This window comes from Camelina sativa, chromosome 7 (assembly GCF_030686135.1).
Source record: "Camelina sativa cultivar CO46 ecotype springtype chromosome 7, ASM3068613v1".
NCBI classification, from domain to species: domain Eukaryota; kingdom Viridiplantae; phylum Streptophyta; class Magnoliopsida; order Brassicales; family Brassicaceae; genus Camelina; species Camelina sativa.
In genome coordinates, this window is record NC_141886.1 from 32279523 (window position 1) to 32299705 (window position 20183).

Consider the following 20183-nt stretch of genomic DNA (forward strand, 5'->3'; position numbering starts at 1 on the left):
AAGGCTATCTATCAAATTTGTGCAGATAGCCACGTTTCTTTATTATCATGTGTTCACGGACTATCCTTTCTTAATTATTATCTTAGAACAATCAAATTTTGTTTCAATTTTTGTTTCATCCATATAATTTTCTTATCAAGTAGAAAATATAGAAAACAATGGTCTGTCACGGCTTTGCATTTTGTATGGTTATATTGCACAAAACAAGTAGATAAGATAATATAATTAGGCCACGTGAAGGTGAAGCATCATCAGATTGATAAAAAAAACTCGTTTACATACATACCAGAAAACACACCAAAATTAGGTCCACTCCTATTTTTATTAGTTTAAAATTAGTTATTTCGTTAAACCTCACATATAAGTTGGTTTAGCCCATGAGGTTCACTCACTTACGTAATGTTATGTCCAACATAAATAACTAATCCTTTTCTTTTTTGCTTTGTTATGCCCTGATAAGTCAAGTTTAGTTGCAATTGTTAATGTATTATTCTTCAACGTTTGATTTACTAATCATTTAAAGAGAATTGTCCCAAGCGATGTCACTACAATGCAATTATTGAGGGGACTAATCCACGAAGCAAGTTGAGTGGGGAGGATGAGATTGGTCACATCTCCGGCATCTTTCAGTTATGTCGGCGTTTGGGCCCATCTTTACTTTCTGTTCCTGCCACGTGTATATTGTTTTTATTACAACACAAGTCCCACTTACTTATGAGTTATGACTTAACCAAGTTGAAGCTGTAAATAATTAGGAAAAATGTCATTAAAATCATAAATTTTCAATTATGGTTATTTTAATCACCAATTTTATATCAGATCATTTTAAACATGAACTTATATTGAATTATCTTCGATCCAAATCCGACGGTTATTCGAATGTCTACACATTTTTGAATCACATTTCTATTTTCTTTCTAAATTTATCTATTTATATTTTATATATTAAATTCATGCACATGATTACTTTAATTTCTATAAAGTCGATATGATTTGTAAGGAACAAATATTTAAATTTTAAAATGTATTATAACATGCTTTAATTTTAATTAAAAATTAGAGTATATTTCAAAATCATTTCAATTTTATAGTAGAAATTAAAAGTAACCATGTGCATATGAATGTAAAACCTAGTCCAAATTGGTTTCTACTACCTATCGATAACATAAATACTAAGGGAAAATTATTGGTTTGAGATTTGAATAGAATTTTAAAGAGTTTAAATGTTATGTAGATTTTGTTGTTATTAGATCAAAATTTTGTTAAATTTTGTTAAAGTTTAACGTTATTAATTTGTGATTTGTAAAAAAAATATTTAAAATCTTATACTTTTATAAAGTTAATTAAAAATTTTTGTTATTTAACTAAAACAAAAAAGTCTAGAATTATTAATGAATTCAACTATTATATTATGTTATCTTATATATTAAATTCATGCACATAGTAACTTTAATTTCTATAAAGTAGATATGATTTTTAAGGAACAAATAAATAAATAATCAATTTCATTTTAAAAATTGTATTAGAACATGCTTAAATTCTAATGAAAAAACAGAGGACATTTCAAAATTACTTAATTTTATAGTAAAAAATAAAAGTAACCATGTGCATGAATGTAAAGTCTAGTCCAAATTGGTTTCTACGAGACAACGACCTATGGATAACACAAATACTAAATCTCATTCATAAATTCAAAAGCCACCGGTTGAACCTCTGGACTCAATACCCAACTTACAAACAATAATTGGATCTCCGGTTCACCTCCAATAGCCGGTTCCCTTCACCTCACACTCCCTTTCATTATCTACACAAATCCCACTATAAATACTTGTCTCCTTCAATACTAATCTTTCTCACGTTCCCCTATATTAGTCTTTTTACCCACACCATCCTCCACTATTTACATTTTTGCCACTCCTCAACTTATGTAAGCTTTAAAACAATCGTTAAAACAATGAAGAACGGTAACAGGAAAGCAACGCCGGAAACAGAGAAGTCTCACCGGAGAAAACTCTCGGATAAAGCGATGTCGTTTCACGGAAGAGGAACAACGCCGTTATCGAACCCGGGCGAGCTTCGGCGACCGAAGACGTTACCGGAGCTATTCTCAACCGGTGGTCAAAGCATCACCGGACCTGATAATACGGCTTCGTTCCCGCCGCGTCTGACGAAACTGTTACTAAACGTGACGGTTCAAGGGAGTTTAGGAGCTGTTCAGATTATCATCTCGCCGGAATCCACCGTGAGCGACTTAATCGACGCCGCGATTCGTCAGTATGTTAAAGAAGCTCGCCGGCCTTTCTTACCGGAATCTGAACCGTCGGGGTTTGATCTTCATTACTCTCAGTTTAGTCTTGAGAGTATCGGAAGAGAGGAGAAACTGATATCACTTGGTTCAAGAAACTTTTTCTTGTGTGGCCGGAAAAATAACGCCGGCGGTGGTGGTTCGTCGTCGTCGGAATCTTGTTCGAAGGAAGCTGAGAAAGTGGCTAAAACTAGTTTCCATTGGCTCAAATTTATTGGCTTCTAGAAGTTTTAAACATTTTGGATCATTATTGCTTTTTTTTTTCCAAATTTGTTTCAACTTTTATTTATTTTCTAGGAAGAAATATATATATTTTTATTTGGTAATCTGTATATATAATTCATCATAAATTAGTGGTACATAATGTCTTTTTTTTTTTAATTCAATTATATGCCAAGATGATTCAAGAAAGGTCTAAATACATTTTGACAATTTTATTATATAAGATAACATTAGAAGGATGGACATAGCCACAAAAGATGGGTAAATTACAATCTAAATAGAAGACTGTTAACTTATTATATTAGCTGTTTGTTGTTTGTAAGATATTTTGGTTTGAGACCTCTCTAATAATAGAAGTTTGCTTTCATGTTTATGTAATAACTGACTTTAGCCAACCTTATCCCTAAAGTCAGACATTTGTGAATTGTGACCAACGAAGAAACCAATTCAGTGCCGTGTTGCTCTTCTTCTTTTTATTAGCTTATTGGTTTAATCCTACTTTTTAATAAGATAATTTTTTTAAAGGGTTGATTTACAAAATGAAATATAGAATTAAATAAAGGTTTGGCGAAAATTATGTAAATAAAGACAGAATCATTTCTATGATTCTTTGAGATTTCACAAATACAGTAAAACCTCTATAAATTAATACTCTATAAATTAATAAACACTATAAATTAATAAATTTTGCTGCTTCCAAGTCGGGCCAGTGTAAAAATTAACAATATTCGATAAGATAATAAGATAATAATTTTTTCGAAATCTCCTTATAAAATATGGTCCCAATAATATCATAAATTAATAATTATGTAAATTTATATATATATATATACTGATATAATAGTGTATGTTTCTCCTAAAGCTCAATTCTATAGAACAATTGTAATGTTGTATTTTCAACCTATAATAATATCTCTAAAATATTTTATAACATGTCATACAAATAATTAAAATTTAAACTTTTAAGTTTTAGATATGCATCATTTACAATTTGATAATTTGACAGATTATTAAAATAGGAGAATTGATATTATTATTCATAGATTTGAATTTATGTGTCTCATGTGTATAAGTCAATTTGTCTATAATATTTGTAATTTATTGTAAATAGTGCTTTCTAAATATTACAAGTTCAATTCCTAAACCATAAAATTTATAACATCCGAAAGTTTAATCTTATTTTGCTATAGTTGTTCCAATTCATAATTTTTTAAAAAATAAACAATTAAAAATATATCTATAAATTAATAATTATAAATTTACACTATTAAATAATAATTATTAATTTATAGATAAATTAATATCACTATAAATTAATAAAATGTCTTAGTCCCAACATTATTAATTTATAGAGGTTTTACTGTATATCCTTCTAGTTTAAGATTATGTAATAAAAAAATAAAGATTATTTTCTTAAAAAATATATATAATCATATATCTAAAACTCATCATCAAATAAGGCCGATTAGGCCTGGGCATTCGGTTAACCATTCGGTTTCGGTTCGGTTGTATTCGGTTTCGGTTATTTTGGATATAGTAATATAGTAACCATTTGGATATTTTTGAAATTTCGGTTCGGTTCGGTTCGGTTTCTTTCGGTTCGGTTTCGGTTTGGTTATTTAAATAAATAACCATAACTAACATAAATTATATTAACATTAACCAAATAAACCAAATATAACCAAAACTAACCGAATATAACCAAAATTAACCAAATATACAATAACAAAAATACAAAAAAGGGAAAAATATGGATTCAATTTTACAAAATAGTATTTAACTTTGTAAATTCAAAATAATAACATTTACATATATTGATTATTTAAAATATTTAATTGTTTTGAATCTAGAAATAATTTATATTTTAAGTTTATTTTATAGTTTTGCATAATATTAAGTATATAATATTTGATATCTTCTAGGTTTTCGGATATTTCGGTTAACCATTTAATTGTCGGTTCGGTTCGGTTCGGTTTCAGTTAGTTTGGATATAGATTTTTACTAACCATTCGGGTATTTGAAGAATTTCGGTTCGGTTCGGTTTGGTTTTTTCGGTTCGGTTTCGGTCGGTTATTTGGTTATCGGTTATTTTGCCCAGCCCTAAGGCCGATTCTTCTACCAAAAAAAAAATCATCAAATAAGGCCAATTCTAATTTGGCCCACTATGAATAAAGGCCCATTAACTTAGCTACCCAAAAGGAGTAAGTCTTTCCATTTTAATTTTTTTGGTTAAAATTGTTGTAAAACCCTACTGGCTAAAAGGAAGTTTAAAGGAGGAGTAAGTAAGAGAGCATCCATATATATAAAGCCGCTCTTTTGTTCTCTTTTTTTTTTCAAACAAACTCTAAAACCCTAAATTTCATCTTCTCAAAGCAGCCACACACATCTTCATCTTTCACTACTCTCTAGCTATGGAGTTTTGGGGTATTGCCTCTCTGAAATTTTATACCTTTATAACTTTCTATTGATAAAATCAATTTTTGTATTCAATAAGCATTGTTCTGTGAAAGAGCCTTAAAAATCTGGTTTTTATATCTCTATTTTAGTCAATAAGCATTGTCATTGTGTTCAAAACTGTATGAGATTGTTTGCTAAATATTAGTATTCTTGGGAGTTTTGGTTTTCAAAGCTTCTGTCTTTTATGAGTTTTTTTGTTTGAATTGGTAGTTGATGAGTAATGGTTCAATTGTAGGAATTGAGGTTAAGCCAGGGATGCCTCTTATGGTGGAACCAGAAGATGGTTACTTACTCCATGTCTCTCAGGTATGTTATCAGTTTTTGTAATTCTTGCAAGTTTCTCTCTCTCTGCTTTGTAAACGAAACTGAACATGGTTAAATGTTATCAGTTGTTGTTGTTGTTGTTACCATTCTCTTAGGTTACCATTGGTGACTTGAATAAGTTAAAAGGAGATGAGAATGTTCCAATTTATGTGAAGCATGGTGAGGATAAGAAGAAGATTATTATCGGAAATCTCTCAAAGAAGTTTCCTCAAATTTCTCTTGATATCTTCTTTGATCAAGAGTTTGAGATTTCTCACAGCTCTGAAAGCAGTGTGTTTCTTATTGGTTACAAGTCCCCTTATGACGATGAACAATATCCTTTGTCCTTTCTTTAGTTTGTATCTTCAATGGTTTATTCAAAATTATGTTCACAAAGCTTGTGTCTGTATATCCTTGATTTGGCTTTTGCTCTGCCTTTTCTTTTTTTCTGATGCTTCACGGATGAGGAGATTGATTCTGGTGAGTTTCTTATTCTTAAGTTAATATTTTGATTTGAATTGTTATCAAAGCTTGAAAGCTTATCTTTTGTCTTTTTTATTTTGTGTAGATTCTGAGTTAGAGGAGTACATGGAACAACAATGTGGTAAGCTCACTTTACAAAGCCTACTGTTTTGAGGTAGTTTGAGTTTAGTTGTGACTCTATTTATAAAATCTTAACCTTGACATTGTTATAAAAAGGTGCTTTGCCTCCAAATGAAATGAATAATGAGATCAAGCCTGAAGAGGATGAATCTGACTCAGGCGAAGAAGATGATGAATCCGGCTCAGATGAGGTAGATTTTGCTCAAGGAGTTGCTTGTGTGTAGCAAGCAATGAATCAGTCTAAAAAAGTAATCTTGATTGGTTTTGTCCTGTTTGTTTGCTTTGCTTAGATGGGTTCTGATGAGGATGAGGATGAGTCTGATGAAGAAGACGTAGAGGATGAAGAACCTTTAAAGGTTGAGCCTCCGAGTAAGAAGATTCCAAATGGTAAAGCAACGAACAACACAGTTGCATCAAAGAAGGCTAAAGCTGCGTTTCAGAACAAGTCATCAGGTAACTAAAAATCCAAAGTGAAGAGAGATAGAGATGAAACTGGATTAATGAGTTTCAACCATTTTTTGATGCAGGAGGGAAGAAGAAGTGCCCATTCCCATGTGGTTCTTCCTGCAAAAACTAGAGACTCTGCCAAAGTCACATTTTTTCATACAAGTTTATGCTTTTTGATACAAAATTTTGATAGTTATCACCCCTATTGGTTAATGGTTGAGTTACTTGTGAGGCTTTTGGGCTCTTTGAAAATTTTGGATTATTTTCTAATATGTTGTTATGTTGTCTTTTGCGGTGTTAGATGGTTTTAATGGTTATTCTTAATTATAGTTATTTACTGACGGGTGAAGCGAATATTGGCCATAGTAGCATCAGCTTGATCCTTGATCTCAAATTGACTTCTCCTCATGTCAAAATTTCCATTGCCGATACCCATAAGTTGTCTACATATAACAAAAACACATATTCACAATTCTACCATAGAGAGAGAGATAAGATTCGAAACTCGGAAGATCAATTTTAACCTCATTCAGAATATACAATCGAGAAATATTAAATTACATTTTTTTTAACCTCATTGAATTACATTATTGCATATAGTTTTCATGAGCTTATAAATTTATTCATGAATTGGTCACAACTAATTCAAGTTATCCTTTATTAACCACCTTTGTTTGTTAAACACTGAATTTTGTTTTATCACTGAATTTAAATTTTTTGAAAAAATCAAAAGAACATCAGGCAGAATTCTGCGACCAAAGAAATGAAAACAGAGACGCAAATTATGCAAAAGGAAAAACATAATTTTGCGTCTGCCGGGAGTCGAACCCGGGTCTATTGCTTGGAAGGCAATTATCCTAACCGTTGGACTACAGACGCTATTGATTCTGTATTTGCTTTTTACAGTTTTATCTTTATGTAATATCTGTTTAAAAGGTCGTTAAACACCAAAGCTTTTTTTCTTTTCATAACCGTCGGATTTAAAGATCACCAAAAAGTAGTTCTTCAAAAGCTAAGCTTCAACGATGTTCATCCTTTTCACTTAAACTTTACTCAGACAGATAAGAAAATCTTCATTCCTTATTATGTAGAACAGAGAAATACATAAACATTCTTGTAAAAGAAAACACTTCTGTCTATATATCATTCACTACAAACGATTAACCTTTTGCTTTCTGGCAGCTGCAACATACATTGACATTGTGCAAACAGAGTAACAAACCAAACCAAAAAGAGGAAAACTTGTAAGGAAAAATATAAAACATATACTTGGAATGAACCACCGTGATTATACTGTTTTCTTAACAAGAAAAAAGGTTTTCTCTGGGATGAAAAACAAAAAATAGAATCGAATAGAGTAAAATGCCAAAACGATGCGTGTTTAACGAGTTTTGCTGACAATTGAGGTCTTGGAAATTTTACGAAGCCACAGGTTTGGATGTTGCCTTCTTTACAGCTTCAGCGTAGGTCCTGTGCTGATATGTTAAAGTCGACTCCAGCAAGTCCCACAGAGATGTCTTCGGGTCCCATCCTGTTTTTCATAGTAAAAAATCTATCAGATTAGCCATGATCTTTACTCTCTTTAAGCATATTATCATCAATCATGTGAGATGTGGGAATTACCGAGTTGGCGGTTAATGATGGTCATGTCTGGGATTCTCTTGTCACTGTCGTCATAACCTTCCCCGTAAAACTCTTTGGAACTAACATCAACTGTTGGGCTCTCTATGGCTCCCTCTCCACTCACTTTCGCGTAAACCTGAAATATGATTCGTTTTAATATTTGAGAACCGGAGAAAGATAGAAAGAAAAATCCAGCAACTCTTTCAGTTGTTTTGAAACCAATCTTCCTCACCTCAGTCATCATTTCAGCTAGCTGTCGTACTGTAACTTCGTTGTTTGGATTGCCAACATTGAAGATATGCCCATTTGCCCTCTCTGGGTTTTCCTGAAACACATAAACAATATATCAGTGCAGGTTCTTTTGGTTGGATCTCCTTTAAAGTTTAACAGTTTGTAAACAAAAACCACAAAGAATGATATAAGCAATAGAACGTACAATCATCAAAAGGACGGCTTCGATAGCATCCTTGATGTAGATGAAAGTTCTCTGTGATTCTCCACCATCCACAAGCTTGAGAGGCTCACGGCGTAGAAGATTCTGAAATATAAATAGGAATGCATTAATAAAAAGTTGGCAAATATACAGAATGACATTGGATTAAAGACTCGCCTTTGCATACTTACATTACTAAAGCAGGCGAGGACACGTGGGACACCTTCGCTAGGACCATCAATGCCGGGGATGAAATCCATCCTAGGTCCAATCCAGTTAAAAGGTCTTACAATGGTGAACTCAAGTCCATTCTCAGCACCCTCAGCTGTCACAAGAAACAAATGATGTAAACCTTTTGGTTCTTACCACATTATATTCACTCACATGTCAGCTAAGAAAAAAAAAGAAAGCCTACCATAAACGAGTCTCTCAATCAGTTGCTTTGCACACGCATATGACCACCTCTGCTTCTCAATTGAACCAAATATGCAAGGGGAAATATCTTCTTTAAGAACATAGAAAGAAGGATCCTGTAGAAAGCACAACAAACAACATTAGCAAACAATGAAGCCAACCCACGGCAATTGAAGTTCTAGAAACCATGTTTTCTACATATTTAAGATCCCAGACATTCCTAAAACGAATAATATTAGCTATTCTAAGCTTCTACAAGTGTGTGATAGACGACTAGTTATCTAAACTTTTAACTGAACTAAAAAAAAGTTCCATTGGATAGTTCACAGTTAAACTCATATGGCGAGGAAAAAGAAAGAAAATTGTTAGTTTCAACATGTTCCTCAGTACATTCATTGGTGAGATTAATAATAAAATAAAAAAAAAGACAAAAACATGTTGAAAAGCGAAAGGTGCAAAAAGGCATTACGTCACGCAGGGGATGATCCTTCGGAAGAAAGCTTCCTATGGTTTTTCCATATACTTCACAGGTGGAAAAGTGAATGAGACGCTTGTTGTTCTCAGAGCAGTACTTAACCTACACAAACCAACACATCAACCAATCAATTTCAACTAATAATTAATGAGGCACATAACTTGTTTCCATCAATTCTTTAGAACAACAGCTAAGTAAGAAACACATACCACTGGGAGCGCATCAATGAAATTGCTGTAGATAGTATCAAGAGGACGCGTATTGTAATCAGCTGGAGTACAGATCGCAGCAAGATTTATAGTCTGCAGAACCAAAAAAAAAACAAATATCAGAATTACATCAGAAAATCACCAATCTCAACACTGAAGAAAACAAAAAATCACAGATCAAAATATCTAAATTCCGAATAACAGATCAGATCTGAGACAAAAATCACGATTACACACTATCAATTTCCTCAACAGTTAAATTATCACACTTAACTAATAAACAACGAAGAACAGAGAGAGATAGATACAAAGAAACAATTTCATAAGCAAATTTATTTACCAGATCCGCCATCTTAATAAGTCCTTCAAGCCTGGAATCATGCTTAATATTGATACGATGAAACTGGATCCGACCACTCCATTCAACGGAATCAGGCTCAAGCAAGTGTTTGATCTTATCGTTGTAAACATCGAGCGCAAGCACCTTATGCGGTGTCTCCGTCATCAGCTTCTCACAGAGATGTGAACCGATGAAACCTCCGGCTCCGATCATGCATATCGTCATCGGTTTTATCGGTCTTCCATCTAGATCCACTCTATTAGCTCCGCTCGCCATGATTACTCTCTCTATCTCTCGAAGATCAGATCAGAAAAATAAAAATAAAAAAATCAAACCCTTCGTTTACAGTAAAGCTTTCTCTCTCTCTCTCTCTCTCTCTCTCGAGGAGATAACACAATGCGATCTAATGGTGACGGTGGGATATTTAACAGAGAAGAAGAAGATGCATCGCATGTGAACAACGGAGAGGCAAATTGCTTTCGTCGAAATTGGAAAATATTATTAACTCTCGGTATCGGCGCGTGGTTTGTACGCACGTTATCTGTATAATCCACGTGATCTCTCGTTTTGATTTGAGAGGATGTGATGTGAGCAAGCAAAAAGATCTGTTTTATTATTTCTTCGACTAATGATTTTATATGATTATTAATTATTATTATGATTGTTAATCTAGTAATTAATTACTTGAATGTGTTTATTTCATTAACTAAAAGTTCTTTTTACAAGATAAATTGCCATATAGCATATATATATGTCGGCAGAAAAAATCTTACCCCAAATCTTAAAGGTTTTTAAGTGACTATATAATAGAAAAATGTGGCAAAACTTTATCAGATTAATATTTACATTTAAAATCATTATCCCGCAATTATAAATTATGCTTGTTAACAATTCAAAAAATAAAAATAAAGACACTTGGTATTAGGGATATAATATCCTATACCTGAAGCTGGACAAAAAATTCTGATAGTATATAAGATATATGGGTCTCTCCACTTATTGTCAATAAGTTTTGAGTTGAAAGCCCACAATTTAATACTTTGAACCTATGTTCGATGAAAAACTCCTTTTGAGATTCGTTTTCCACTTTCGAAATATTTTAAAACCATAAACTTCATTTTTGTTATGAAAACACTACAAAAACCTTTTTCTAATTTGGAAACTTAATAAGTAAATAATTTATAAATACAAAAATTTATTATACATATAAATTTATAATATTATTAGTGTTTTAATTCAATTATTCAATATTTATGTTTTAAATTTTTTTCGTTTTAAATATTTATTTTAATATGGTTTTTTGTCATCATTGAATCGACAAGTCCGATTCATAGCCAACTTTTACCACTTGACTAGATACACTTCTTCTTTTAAAATAATTTTTATGTTTGGTGTTTATTATATATTTGTATATACAAAACATTTTACACTTTTTAAAATTAGAGAAAACCTGTTCTTCTTCCCATAACGTTTTGCTTATGTGTATCTATTTTCGTTTTCATACAATTTAGCTTGAATAAAATAAAATAAAAACTGCATAAAATGATCAAAGAAGAATTATATAGCAGTACCAAAAATGATAAATAAAGTAACTGTTTTGGAATCATATGGCAGTAACTATTTTGGAATCATACAAAGGGTCTTCTCGACATAGACGAAAACTTGACCAAGTAACATTGGAATTTTGCATAAGATAACATTTTCATATGCGATTTACTCATTTTACATACCCATGAAGACGTTTAGTTATCTACAACTTTTGGATATACCATTTTTTGAATAATTTGTGGATTTTGCCACTTAAAAAAAAAAAGAATATGTATTTTCCATTGTTTTTAATACAATATGTAATTCATATCAAATACTAAATTCTAAGAACAAATAAAACCGACTAAACTTAAATATAACGAATAAAAAGCATGTTAAATCATATTAATATAACTTACAAACAAAATGGTAAAATCCATAAACTATTCAAAAGGTGGTAAAATCAACAAAAACCACTCCAAAAAAGTTTTTTCATAGATGATTTCTTTACAAAATGATACGTGAATAACTTGTGTTCCTATAGACTAGATTGGCAAAGGGTTTGTAGAGACGTTACAGTGAAAACGCTAAGTCTCAACGTTAATCAAGAATGTATTCATATCTTTCACACGTGTAATGAAAAAGTTGAAACTGCTCTAAAAAATTAAGCGTTATCATGCTAGATATATGAGAGTTTGAAATATTATTTTTAAATAATTATCACTTAAAATATTTTAATTTTGAAGCCAAAGTATTCTACTTAAAAAATATTTGACTTGAATCCAAATAATCAACAATATATTAAAATATGTTTTTAATATTCTCTTATTCAAATTTTAAATTAACATTTTAAAAAATATATATTTAAAATGGGCTATGTAAATATATATTTTAAAAATTTTATGTAAATTTCATATGAAGAGCTTGTAGATGATTTTTTTTTGCTTTCCTTATTTGTTTCCGAATAAGATGTTTTCATAATTTAAAAAAAAAAACAAAATTAGTCTTACTTACTATTAACATCAATCGCAATAATCTTTGAATTTTGTTTCATTACCATTTTAAACACGGTAAAAGAAGGAACATTATATTGTAGTCGTTAGTCAAACTCCACTAACTAAAAATCCATTTATAACATAAGAATTTAGAATAGTGACAAATATAAATAAGGATTAGCATGCTTTATATACAAAATTACTTATAATACCCAAAAAAATGAATATTAGATAATTACAAACATTCAAAGATTGTTGTTCACTATAAAAGAAAATAGTTTATTTTCATATTCATTAGCGTTAATATAAAGCAGTCTCACAGTGCAAATATACTAAAAATCCATAAAGATAATACAGTAATAATAATAATTTCTGAAAAAATAATAATAATTCAAAATTCAAACTCTCTAATAAAGAAAAAACAAATAAAGGAAAAAAGCTTATTCGTACGACATGGGTTGTATAAATTAATGAAAAAGATAAGAACAACCAAAACATTAATCCCAAAACTTTTACTAGCATTTTTAATTAACATCGGTAAAAAGACAAAAAGAAGACCTCGTAACCAATGAACCCTGCCTGCCTTAAGAAACTGATGTGATGGGGGTGTGTAGTTAAAGAGGGAATTATGAATGTGTCAGATATATATATATATATATATGATATATATATATATGATATATATATATATATATATATATATCAAATCATCAATCATAATTAGCTGAGATGATAGTTATCTTTAGTCTTTATTATTCAATATTTAAGTAATACAAATCTTCTTTATTACTATTCAATATTCACTAATACAAATCTTCTTTTGACTTCTAAAAAATACAAATCGTTAAATGTTTCTTTCGTTTTTCTGGTCTTCTATATTAAAAAGGATCACGAATTCTAAGTTTTCAAGTAAATACAAAATAGAAAAAGCTGGAATAGTAAATAACATAGTCCCAATAGTGGTAAAATCTGTTATTTTGTCTCTACTCTGGTTCTGGGTCTGCTTCTGCTTCGGCATAAAGCATATGCAGACTCCAATTCATGAAAAAAGAACACAGACTTTATTAATTTTTTTTTTTATAATAAAAAGTTAAATACAGGTAAAAAAAGCACAGAGGAAATTACGACGATCATGGTCACGAAGCTACGAGGCCAAAACAGTCAATTACAAATTTCTGCACGGTTAAAAAAAGAGAAGGCAAAGCGGCAAGGGTAAAATCGTCAGAAACGAGGGGGCAAAAACTATAAGGGTAAAATAGTAATCTTGGTTCCTTTTTAACTTGCAGTTTTTTTTTATAAATACGGGACGTCGTCCCACTCTCTACACACAGACACAGTAAACCATTTTTCTCTCTCTCTCTCTCCATTTCTGAAAAGATTTTTATTTCTTCTTCGGGAAGGTTTCTTCTGCTTTCACAATCACAATGTCGAATCGTGGCGGTCACGGCGGCGCTGGTCGTGGCGGCAGAGGAGGACGGAGGCCTGACCAGTCTTCTGCTCACGGTGGCCGTGGTGTTCCTTTTCCGTCTAACCAGTCTTCTCCTCACGGTGGCCGTGGTGTTCCTTTTCCGTCTAACCAGTCTTCTCCTCACGGTGGCCGTGGTGTTCCTTTTCCGTCTGACCAGTCTTCTCCTCACGGTGGCCGTGGTGTTCCTTTTCCGTCTTCTGGTCACGGTGGCCGTGGTGTTCCTGTTTCTCGCGGGAGAGGTCGTGGTAACGTCGGAGCCGGAGATCTGACGGCGACGCAAGTTCCTGTTTCTGCCGGGAGAGGTCGCGGTAGCGTCGGAACCGGAGATCCGACGGCGAGTCAAGTTGCGTCTTCTTCTAAGGCGACGGTGTCTGTTGCTTCTTCTTCGTCTAAAGAGGGAAGCAAGGTTACTACTACGGAGGTTTCTGACGCTGCTGCGGCGTTGTTGAAGCTTCAGATTACTCCGACTGAGACGAAACCGGAGGCTACGCTTTCACCTGCGTCGTCGAAGGCGGTGACGCATCAGTTACGGCCAGGGCGTGGTATTGTGGGGAGGAGAATCACTGTTCGTGCGAATCATTTCCTTGTTCAAGTTGCCGATCGTGATCTCTATCACTACGATGTAAGTCTCTCTCTTTCGATTTCAATATTTTCGTCTCTTTCACGAAGTTTAGGAATTTTTGTTGTTTTTTGTGAACCTTGTACGTCTTACGACTTTGATTTTGTCGTTTGTGTTCATCTAGCGTTATTATTCACTAGAATCGGCGTTAAAGACTTGATTTTGTCGTTTGTGTTTATCGTTGGGGTTTTTTTTTTCTTATTTGAGGAAGCTACTGTTGTTTGTTCTTTTATGTTGATCTGATGTATTTTCGTATGTTTTTCAACAAGTTCGTAGACATTTTTTGACATGTTGAATCTGTTTTTTTCAGTGTCTGTGTTTATGACTTGTTTTTTTTTGTCATATAGCGTTGTTGTTTCATGAATGGAGATGTACGGCTAAAACTTTGTTTTTTGTTTTTTTTTTGGGTTACAGGTTTCGATCACTCCTGAGGTGATATCAAAGACAGTGAACAGGAACGTGATGAAAGAGTTGGCTAAAACATATAAAGATTCTCACTTGGCAGGGAAGATTCCTGCGTATGATGGAAGGAAAAGCATCTATACTGCTGGTGCTTTACCTTTTGAATCGAAAGAGTTTGTTGTGAATCTGACGGAAAAAAGAGCTGATGGTTCTTTTGGGTAATGCCTTTTTAAACTCTTCGTAGATTGGTTTGTTTGTGTTGTTCAGAAATGCTCGTTGCACTTGTATTTACATTTTATTGTTTGGCATTGTGATTCTTTCTGGCAGGAAGGACAGACAGTTTAAAGTTGCTATAAAGAAGGCGTCAACTCCTGATCTTTATCAGTTGCAACAGTTTCTGCGTCAGAAGCAAAGAGATGCTCCCTATGATGTTCTCCAAGTTCTTGATGTTGCTCTCAGGGATACGCCCTCTCAAAAGTAGGAAATTTGGAATTTGCTTAAACTTCCGTATTAACAAAAGCTATGCATAAACTTACGATTCCCTGTATTACTTCTGTGCAGTTATGTCTCTGTTGGGAGGTCTTTTTTCAGCACTGGTTTTGGTAAGGGGGAGCTTGGAGATGGTATTGAGTACTACAGAGGTTATTTCCAAAGTTTAAGGCTAACTCAGATGGGCTTGTCGCTTAACATTGGTAAGAACATGTTAAATGTTTTCCTGGGTTGATGCTGTTAATTAAATCTCTTCTTTTTTTTGGTTGAGATTTCAGTATTCTACTTGTTTTTGATTTTGATGCATTATAGCTATGTTATTTTCTTATGATGCAGACGTTTCAGCAAGATCATTCTATGAACCGATTCTTGTCACAGACTTTATTAGCAAGTTTCTGAATATAAGGGACTTAAGCAGACCACTTAGGGATTCAGATCGGCTTAAGGTACATCTCTGACTATACTCCACATTTAAATTGTTAAAATTATTGAAAGGGATGCCTTTTATACTTTGTATCTTGAAAATCTTATGTTGGTATCTAGGTGAAGAAAGTTTTGAGGACACTAAAAGTTACGTTGGTACATTGGAAAAACGAAAAAAGTGCCAAGATTAGTGGGATTTCCAGATGTCCCATCAGTCAGCTAAGGTGAAGATGCTTTCTTCATTCAGCCTTGACCAAGTGCAGAATCATTGAACTTTGTTCGGTGCTTTTTCTTGAAAGAGGTGTTTGATCTTTGGTTATAAAGTAGCTGATGTTTCTTTTGTTCTTATAATTTCAGGTTCACCTTAGAGGACAAATCAGAGAAGACGGTTATACAATATTTTTCTGAAAAATATAATTATAGGGTGAGATACCCGTCTCTACCTGCTATCCAAACTGGGAGTGACGCAAGACCTGTCTACATACCCATGGAAGTATGATTTCAGTTTAATCATCTACTCTTTTATCTCCATCGTTTTCTTGGATGCATTATGTATCCTTAAATATCTGGTTGTTTCTGGTTTTTGCAGCTATGTAAAATTTCTAAAGAGCAAAGATACACCAAAAGGCTCAATGCGAAGCAAGTGACGGCGTTGCTAAGAGCTACCTGCCAACGACCTGAAGATAGAGAGAAATCAATCAAAAAGGTAGGTTTTATCCTCTTTGCATCACTGTTTCAATAATTCTTCGATCGTCTTTAATCTTGCACGTCTGTTTAACATCACGTTTTCTTTTTTTCTGTTATTAGTTGGTTGTGGAAAATAATTATAACGATGATGATGTGAGCAAGGAGTTTGGGATGTCAGTGACTTCCCAACTGGCCTCGATTGAAGCTCGTGTACTTCCTCCGCCATTGGTGATTTTCTCAACTGCACTTTTGTTATTACATTGCATTTTCTTTTCAATGTTGCTCATCACGATGTTGTTTCTGTTTACAGTTGAAGTACCATGAGAGTGGTAAAGAGAAAATGGTAAATCCACGCCTAGGACAGTGGAACATGATTGACAAGGTAATACTGTAATTGACTATCATTAATGCTTTCTGTAGGCACTTGAAGCTAGATATGGAATATACTTCTATTTTTCTCTTTTGATAAATATTATATTTCTCTGCTTTGGATTTGGATGTGGAAGAAAAAGTTGGTGATGAAGATTGTACTTAATGCTTCTATTGTGGTTTAATGTGTGTTTTTAAAAAATTTGCATCTCATACCTCCCATTGGCTGTGATATGTGTGCTACAGAAAATGGTTAATGGAGCAAAAGTTACGTCTTGGACTTGTGTAACTTTTGCGACACGGATTGAGCAAGGTTTACCGCCAGAGTTCTGCAAACAGCTGACTGGGATGTGCGTCAGCAAAGGAATGGTCTGACTTATCTCATGCTGTTGGGTTCTTGTCACAATGTCACACCCGAAAAGTTACTAACTATTTTATATTATGTATACCAGCAATTTAATTCACAGCCTATTATTCCGCTCATCTCTTATCCGCCTCAAAGAATTGAGGAAGCTCTCTATGATATCCACAAAAGGGCACCTGATCTCCAACTATTGATTGTCATATTACCTGATGTGACTGGATCGTATGGTAAGTCTGTAAAAATGATTGGTTATATTTGGTGTAAATTTATTTCGACAATCTGTTCATGAAGTTCTTTTTCTGTCTGCAGGAAAAATCAAAAGGATCTGTGAAACAGAATTGGGGATCGTCTCTCAGTGTTGTCAACCAAGACAAGTTTCTAAACTCAATAAGCAGTACATGGAAAATGTCGCATTGAAGATCAATGTCAAGGTCTAGTCATCTATGCTTCTTATTGTTTAATGTTTTAATCATTCAATTGTACTTATATGATGGTGTAAAACGGTTATTTTGTATTACAGACTGGGGGAAGGAACACTGTTCTTAATGATGCTATCAGAAGAAACATACCTCTTATTACTGATCGCCCAACCATAATCATGGGTGCTGATGTTACTCACCCGCAACCTGGAGAAGACTCGAGTCCATCTATTGCCGCTGTATGTATTATCTTGATTAATATTACGTGTATCTGATTTTATTACTGATTCATCAGAAAAGGTAATTCTCTTCTGTAAACTACAGGTTGTGGCCTCTATGGACTGGCCTGAAATAACAAAATACCGAGGATTGGTTTCTGCTCAGGCTCATAGGGAAGAAATCATTCAGGACCTGTATAAGCTGGTACAAGATCCCGAGCGAGGGTTAGTCCACTCTGGTTTAATAAGGTATGAACAAAATATCTACAACTTTATATTCCATTTTCTATTGTTTTTGACAAGATCAATTAAAAGGGGCAGTACTTGTGATTTCAGGGAACACTTCATAGCATTCAGGAAAGCTACGGGACATATACCTCATAGGATCATATTCTACCGGTAAGTGATTTTCCTTGAAATGTAATAATAATCTGCTCATGATCATGTTTGGCTTTACTTGAATGTAAAGATCTGTCTATGAGCAATTGACCAGGTTTTTCTAATTGGTTTCTCTTTATGCAGTGATGGAGTAAGCGAAGGGCAATTTAACCAGGTTCTGCTCCATGAGATGACTGCTATACGCAAGGCTTGTAACTCTCTCCAGGAGAATTATGCCCCTCGTGTCACTTTTGTGATAGTCCAGAAACGACATCACACTCGGTTGTTCCCTGCTCAACACGGGAATCGTGATATGACTGATAAGAGTGGCAATATTCTTCCAGGTTTCCACAATCTCCTCTTCTCGATCATCTTAATTCTTTTGATGATCGAATCTTTAATATATTTGCATTTCTTCTTAGGTACTGTGGTTGACACTCAAATCTGTCATCCAAATGAGTTCGACTTCTATTTGAACAGCCACGCTGGTATACAGGTATTGATTGCTTCCAAGAATCTAGACCCAAATTAATGAGATCATTGTCTCTGCATAATTATATTATTAAGTTTCTTCGAATGTATGAATGGTAATAGGGAACAAGCAGGCCAGCACATTACCATGTGCTTCACGACGAGAACAGTTTCTCAGCTGATGCCTTGCAAACGCTAACCAACAACCTTTGCTACACGTAAGGAACAACAACATTGTACATTTTCTTTCTGACATCTTTAACTGTCTGATCTTATCTCGCTAAAAAAAAAAAAAAATTATGCAGGTATGCAAGGTGCACGAAAGCAGTGTCAATTGTGCCACCAGCTTACTACGCACACTTGGCTGCTTTCCGAGCTCGCTATTACATGGAGAGTGAGTTCTCAGATGGAGGCTCGAGCAGGTCGAGGAACACAACTAGTGGAGGTCCAGTCGCTTCGCAGCTCCCAGCAGTAAAAGACAACGTCAAGGAAGTGATGTTTTATTGCTGATGAAGTGATGATACTTCTCTCTTTGGCCAGCTTTAATTGCCGTTTGAAAAAACTATATTCTGCTCTCGGGTTTTTTTTATCTCCTTTTGGGTTTGGCTTGAAATATTCTGAAGGACTCAGCCGACTTTTTCTCTTAGGATTATATTTATGGGTTTTGCTGTTGACGATGATGGTCTGATGACTAGTTTGTCGTTTGTGAAAAACAAAGCGTTAATTATGGATTTTTGGATAAATGATCTGGCTCAGAAGTTTTCACATAAATGGTATTTTGCCTTTAGTTTTTTTACCCTTATCTTTGAGAATTTAACTTACCCTGCCACTGTTTTTTACTCTTCTTTCTTTACTTTAATAGTTGACTTCTCATAATTTTGATGAAACTGAGAATTCAAGTCATGTTTTTTATCTAAGGGCATCATTAATGAGAGAACTTTTTTTTGTGTTCTTAGATTAAATATATAGTGAAAATAATGTTAGATCAGTTGTTAAGATCATAGGTAAAAAAAATGGGAGAACTAATTATGGTGTTTTTAGAAAAAAAATATAGTTAAATAATGTAAGATCAGTAGTTAAGATCTTTTGTTAAAAATTTCAAAATTTCAAAATTTGTTTCAAAATTTTTCAAAAATTTCAAAATAAATTTCAAAATAAATTTCAAAAGAACATACTTATATAAATTTTAAAATACAATACCAAATATGAACAGTGCTACTATGTTTGTGTGTGTCTAGATATAGGAACTTGTATAAGAGATTTGATCATTGGATGTTGCTGACGAATTTCTGGAATTGGTAAAAGAGAGTGGCCATGAAAATCTTCAAGATGTGGTTGCTGCAGCTAAAGCGATCAAAGGCCTCGCTGAGCTTGTGAAGGGAAATATTGAATCCGGTAAAGAAACAAGCCTCAACCTTTCTTCTATGTTTTTGTACTCCACAGTAAGTTTGTGTATAGTTTAATGGTAAGGGTTCTCTTGGCTGCAGCCGAATCTTTATTTCGAGGACTTGAGAAACATGAAA

The 20183-nt window shown here is 33.4% G+C and overlaps 4 protein-coding genes and 1 non-coding gene across 7 annotated transcripts; 3 read left to right on the plus strand and 2 right to left on the minus strand.

Annotated features, from left to right (window-relative positions):
• Positions 1-1666: 1666 nt before the first annotated feature.
• On the plus strand, positions 1667-2716 carry LOC104703598 (uncharacterized protein At4g22758-like). Its single transcript, XM_010419633.3, has one exon. The coding sequence runs from the start codon at positions 1955-1957 to the stop codon at positions 2528-2530; it is 576 nt and encodes a 191-aa protein (XP_010417935.1). The 5' UTR covers positions 1667-1954; the 3' UTR covers positions 2531-2716.
• Positions 2717-4788: 2072 nt separating this feature from the next.
• Positions 4789-6670, plus strand: LOC104703599 (histone deacetylase HDT4-like). 3 transcript variants are annotated; one of them, XM_010419634.3, is made up of 8 exons: positions 4789-4951; positions 5220-5290; positions 5404-5621; positions 5748-5767; positions 5856-5891; positions 5987-6081; positions 6181-6343; positions 6418-6670. In XM_010419634.3, exons 1-8 carry the CDS (start codon positions 4939-4941, stop codon positions 6465-6467), a joined length of 666 nt encoding a protein of 221 aa, XP_010417936.2. In that variant the 5' UTR covers positions 4789-4938; the 3' UTR covers positions 6468-6670. The 3 variants fall into 3 exon arrangements, with proteins under 3 accessions (XP_010417936.2, XP_087316074.1, XP_087316075.1); XM_087459948.1 differs by lacking the exon at positions 5748-5767 and having other exon boundaries at positions 5404-5630; XM_087459949.1 differs by lacking the exon at positions 5748-5767 and having other exon boundaries at positions 4812-4951; positions 5374-5630.
• Positions 6671-7144: 474 nt separating this feature from the next.
• On the minus strand, positions 7145-7216 carry TRNAG-UCC (transfer RNA glycine (anticodon UCC)). The gene has a single exon. It is a non-coding gene; the product is annotated as a tRNA-Gly (tRNA).
• Positions 7217-7399: 183 nt separating this feature from the next.
• Positions 7400-10438, minus strand: LOC104703600 (UDP-D-apiose/UDP-D-xylose synthase 1). Its single transcript, XM_010419636.3, has 9 exons — positions 9832-10438; positions 9492-9584; positions 9277-9384; positions 8809-8923; positions 8585-8718; positions 8397-8498; positions 8193-8285; positions 7961-8096; positions 7400-7868 (listed from the first exon to the last, which is right to left on the minus strand). Exons 1-9 carry the CDS (start codon positions 10105-10107, stop codon positions 7756-7758), a joined length of 1170 nt encoding a protein of 389 aa, XP_010417938.1. The 5' UTR covers positions 10108-10438; the 3' UTR covers positions 7400-7755.
• A 3218-nt stretch (positions 10439-13656) lies between these two features.
• Positions 13657-19403, plus strand: LOC104703601 (protein argonaute 5-like). The gene is made up of 20 exons (XM_010419637.3): positions 13657-14443; positions 14855-15060; positions 15170-15319; positions 15404-15534; positions 15668-15777; positions 15875-15978; positions 16112-16247; positions 16344-16460; positions 16562-16669; positions 16752-16823; positions 17057-17179; positions 17263-17401; positions 17484-17605; positions 17695-17832; positions 17918-18060; positions 18148-18210; positions 18334-18533; positions 18612-18685; positions 18784-18878; positions 18966-19403. The coding sequence occupies exons 1-20, from the start codon at positions 13778-13780 to the stop codon at positions 19168-19170; spliced, it is 3102 nt and encodes a 1033-aa protein (XP_010417939.1). The 5' UTR covers positions 13657-13777; the 3' UTR covers positions 19171-19403.
• The last annotated feature ends 780 nt before the right edge of the window (positions 19404-20183 follow it).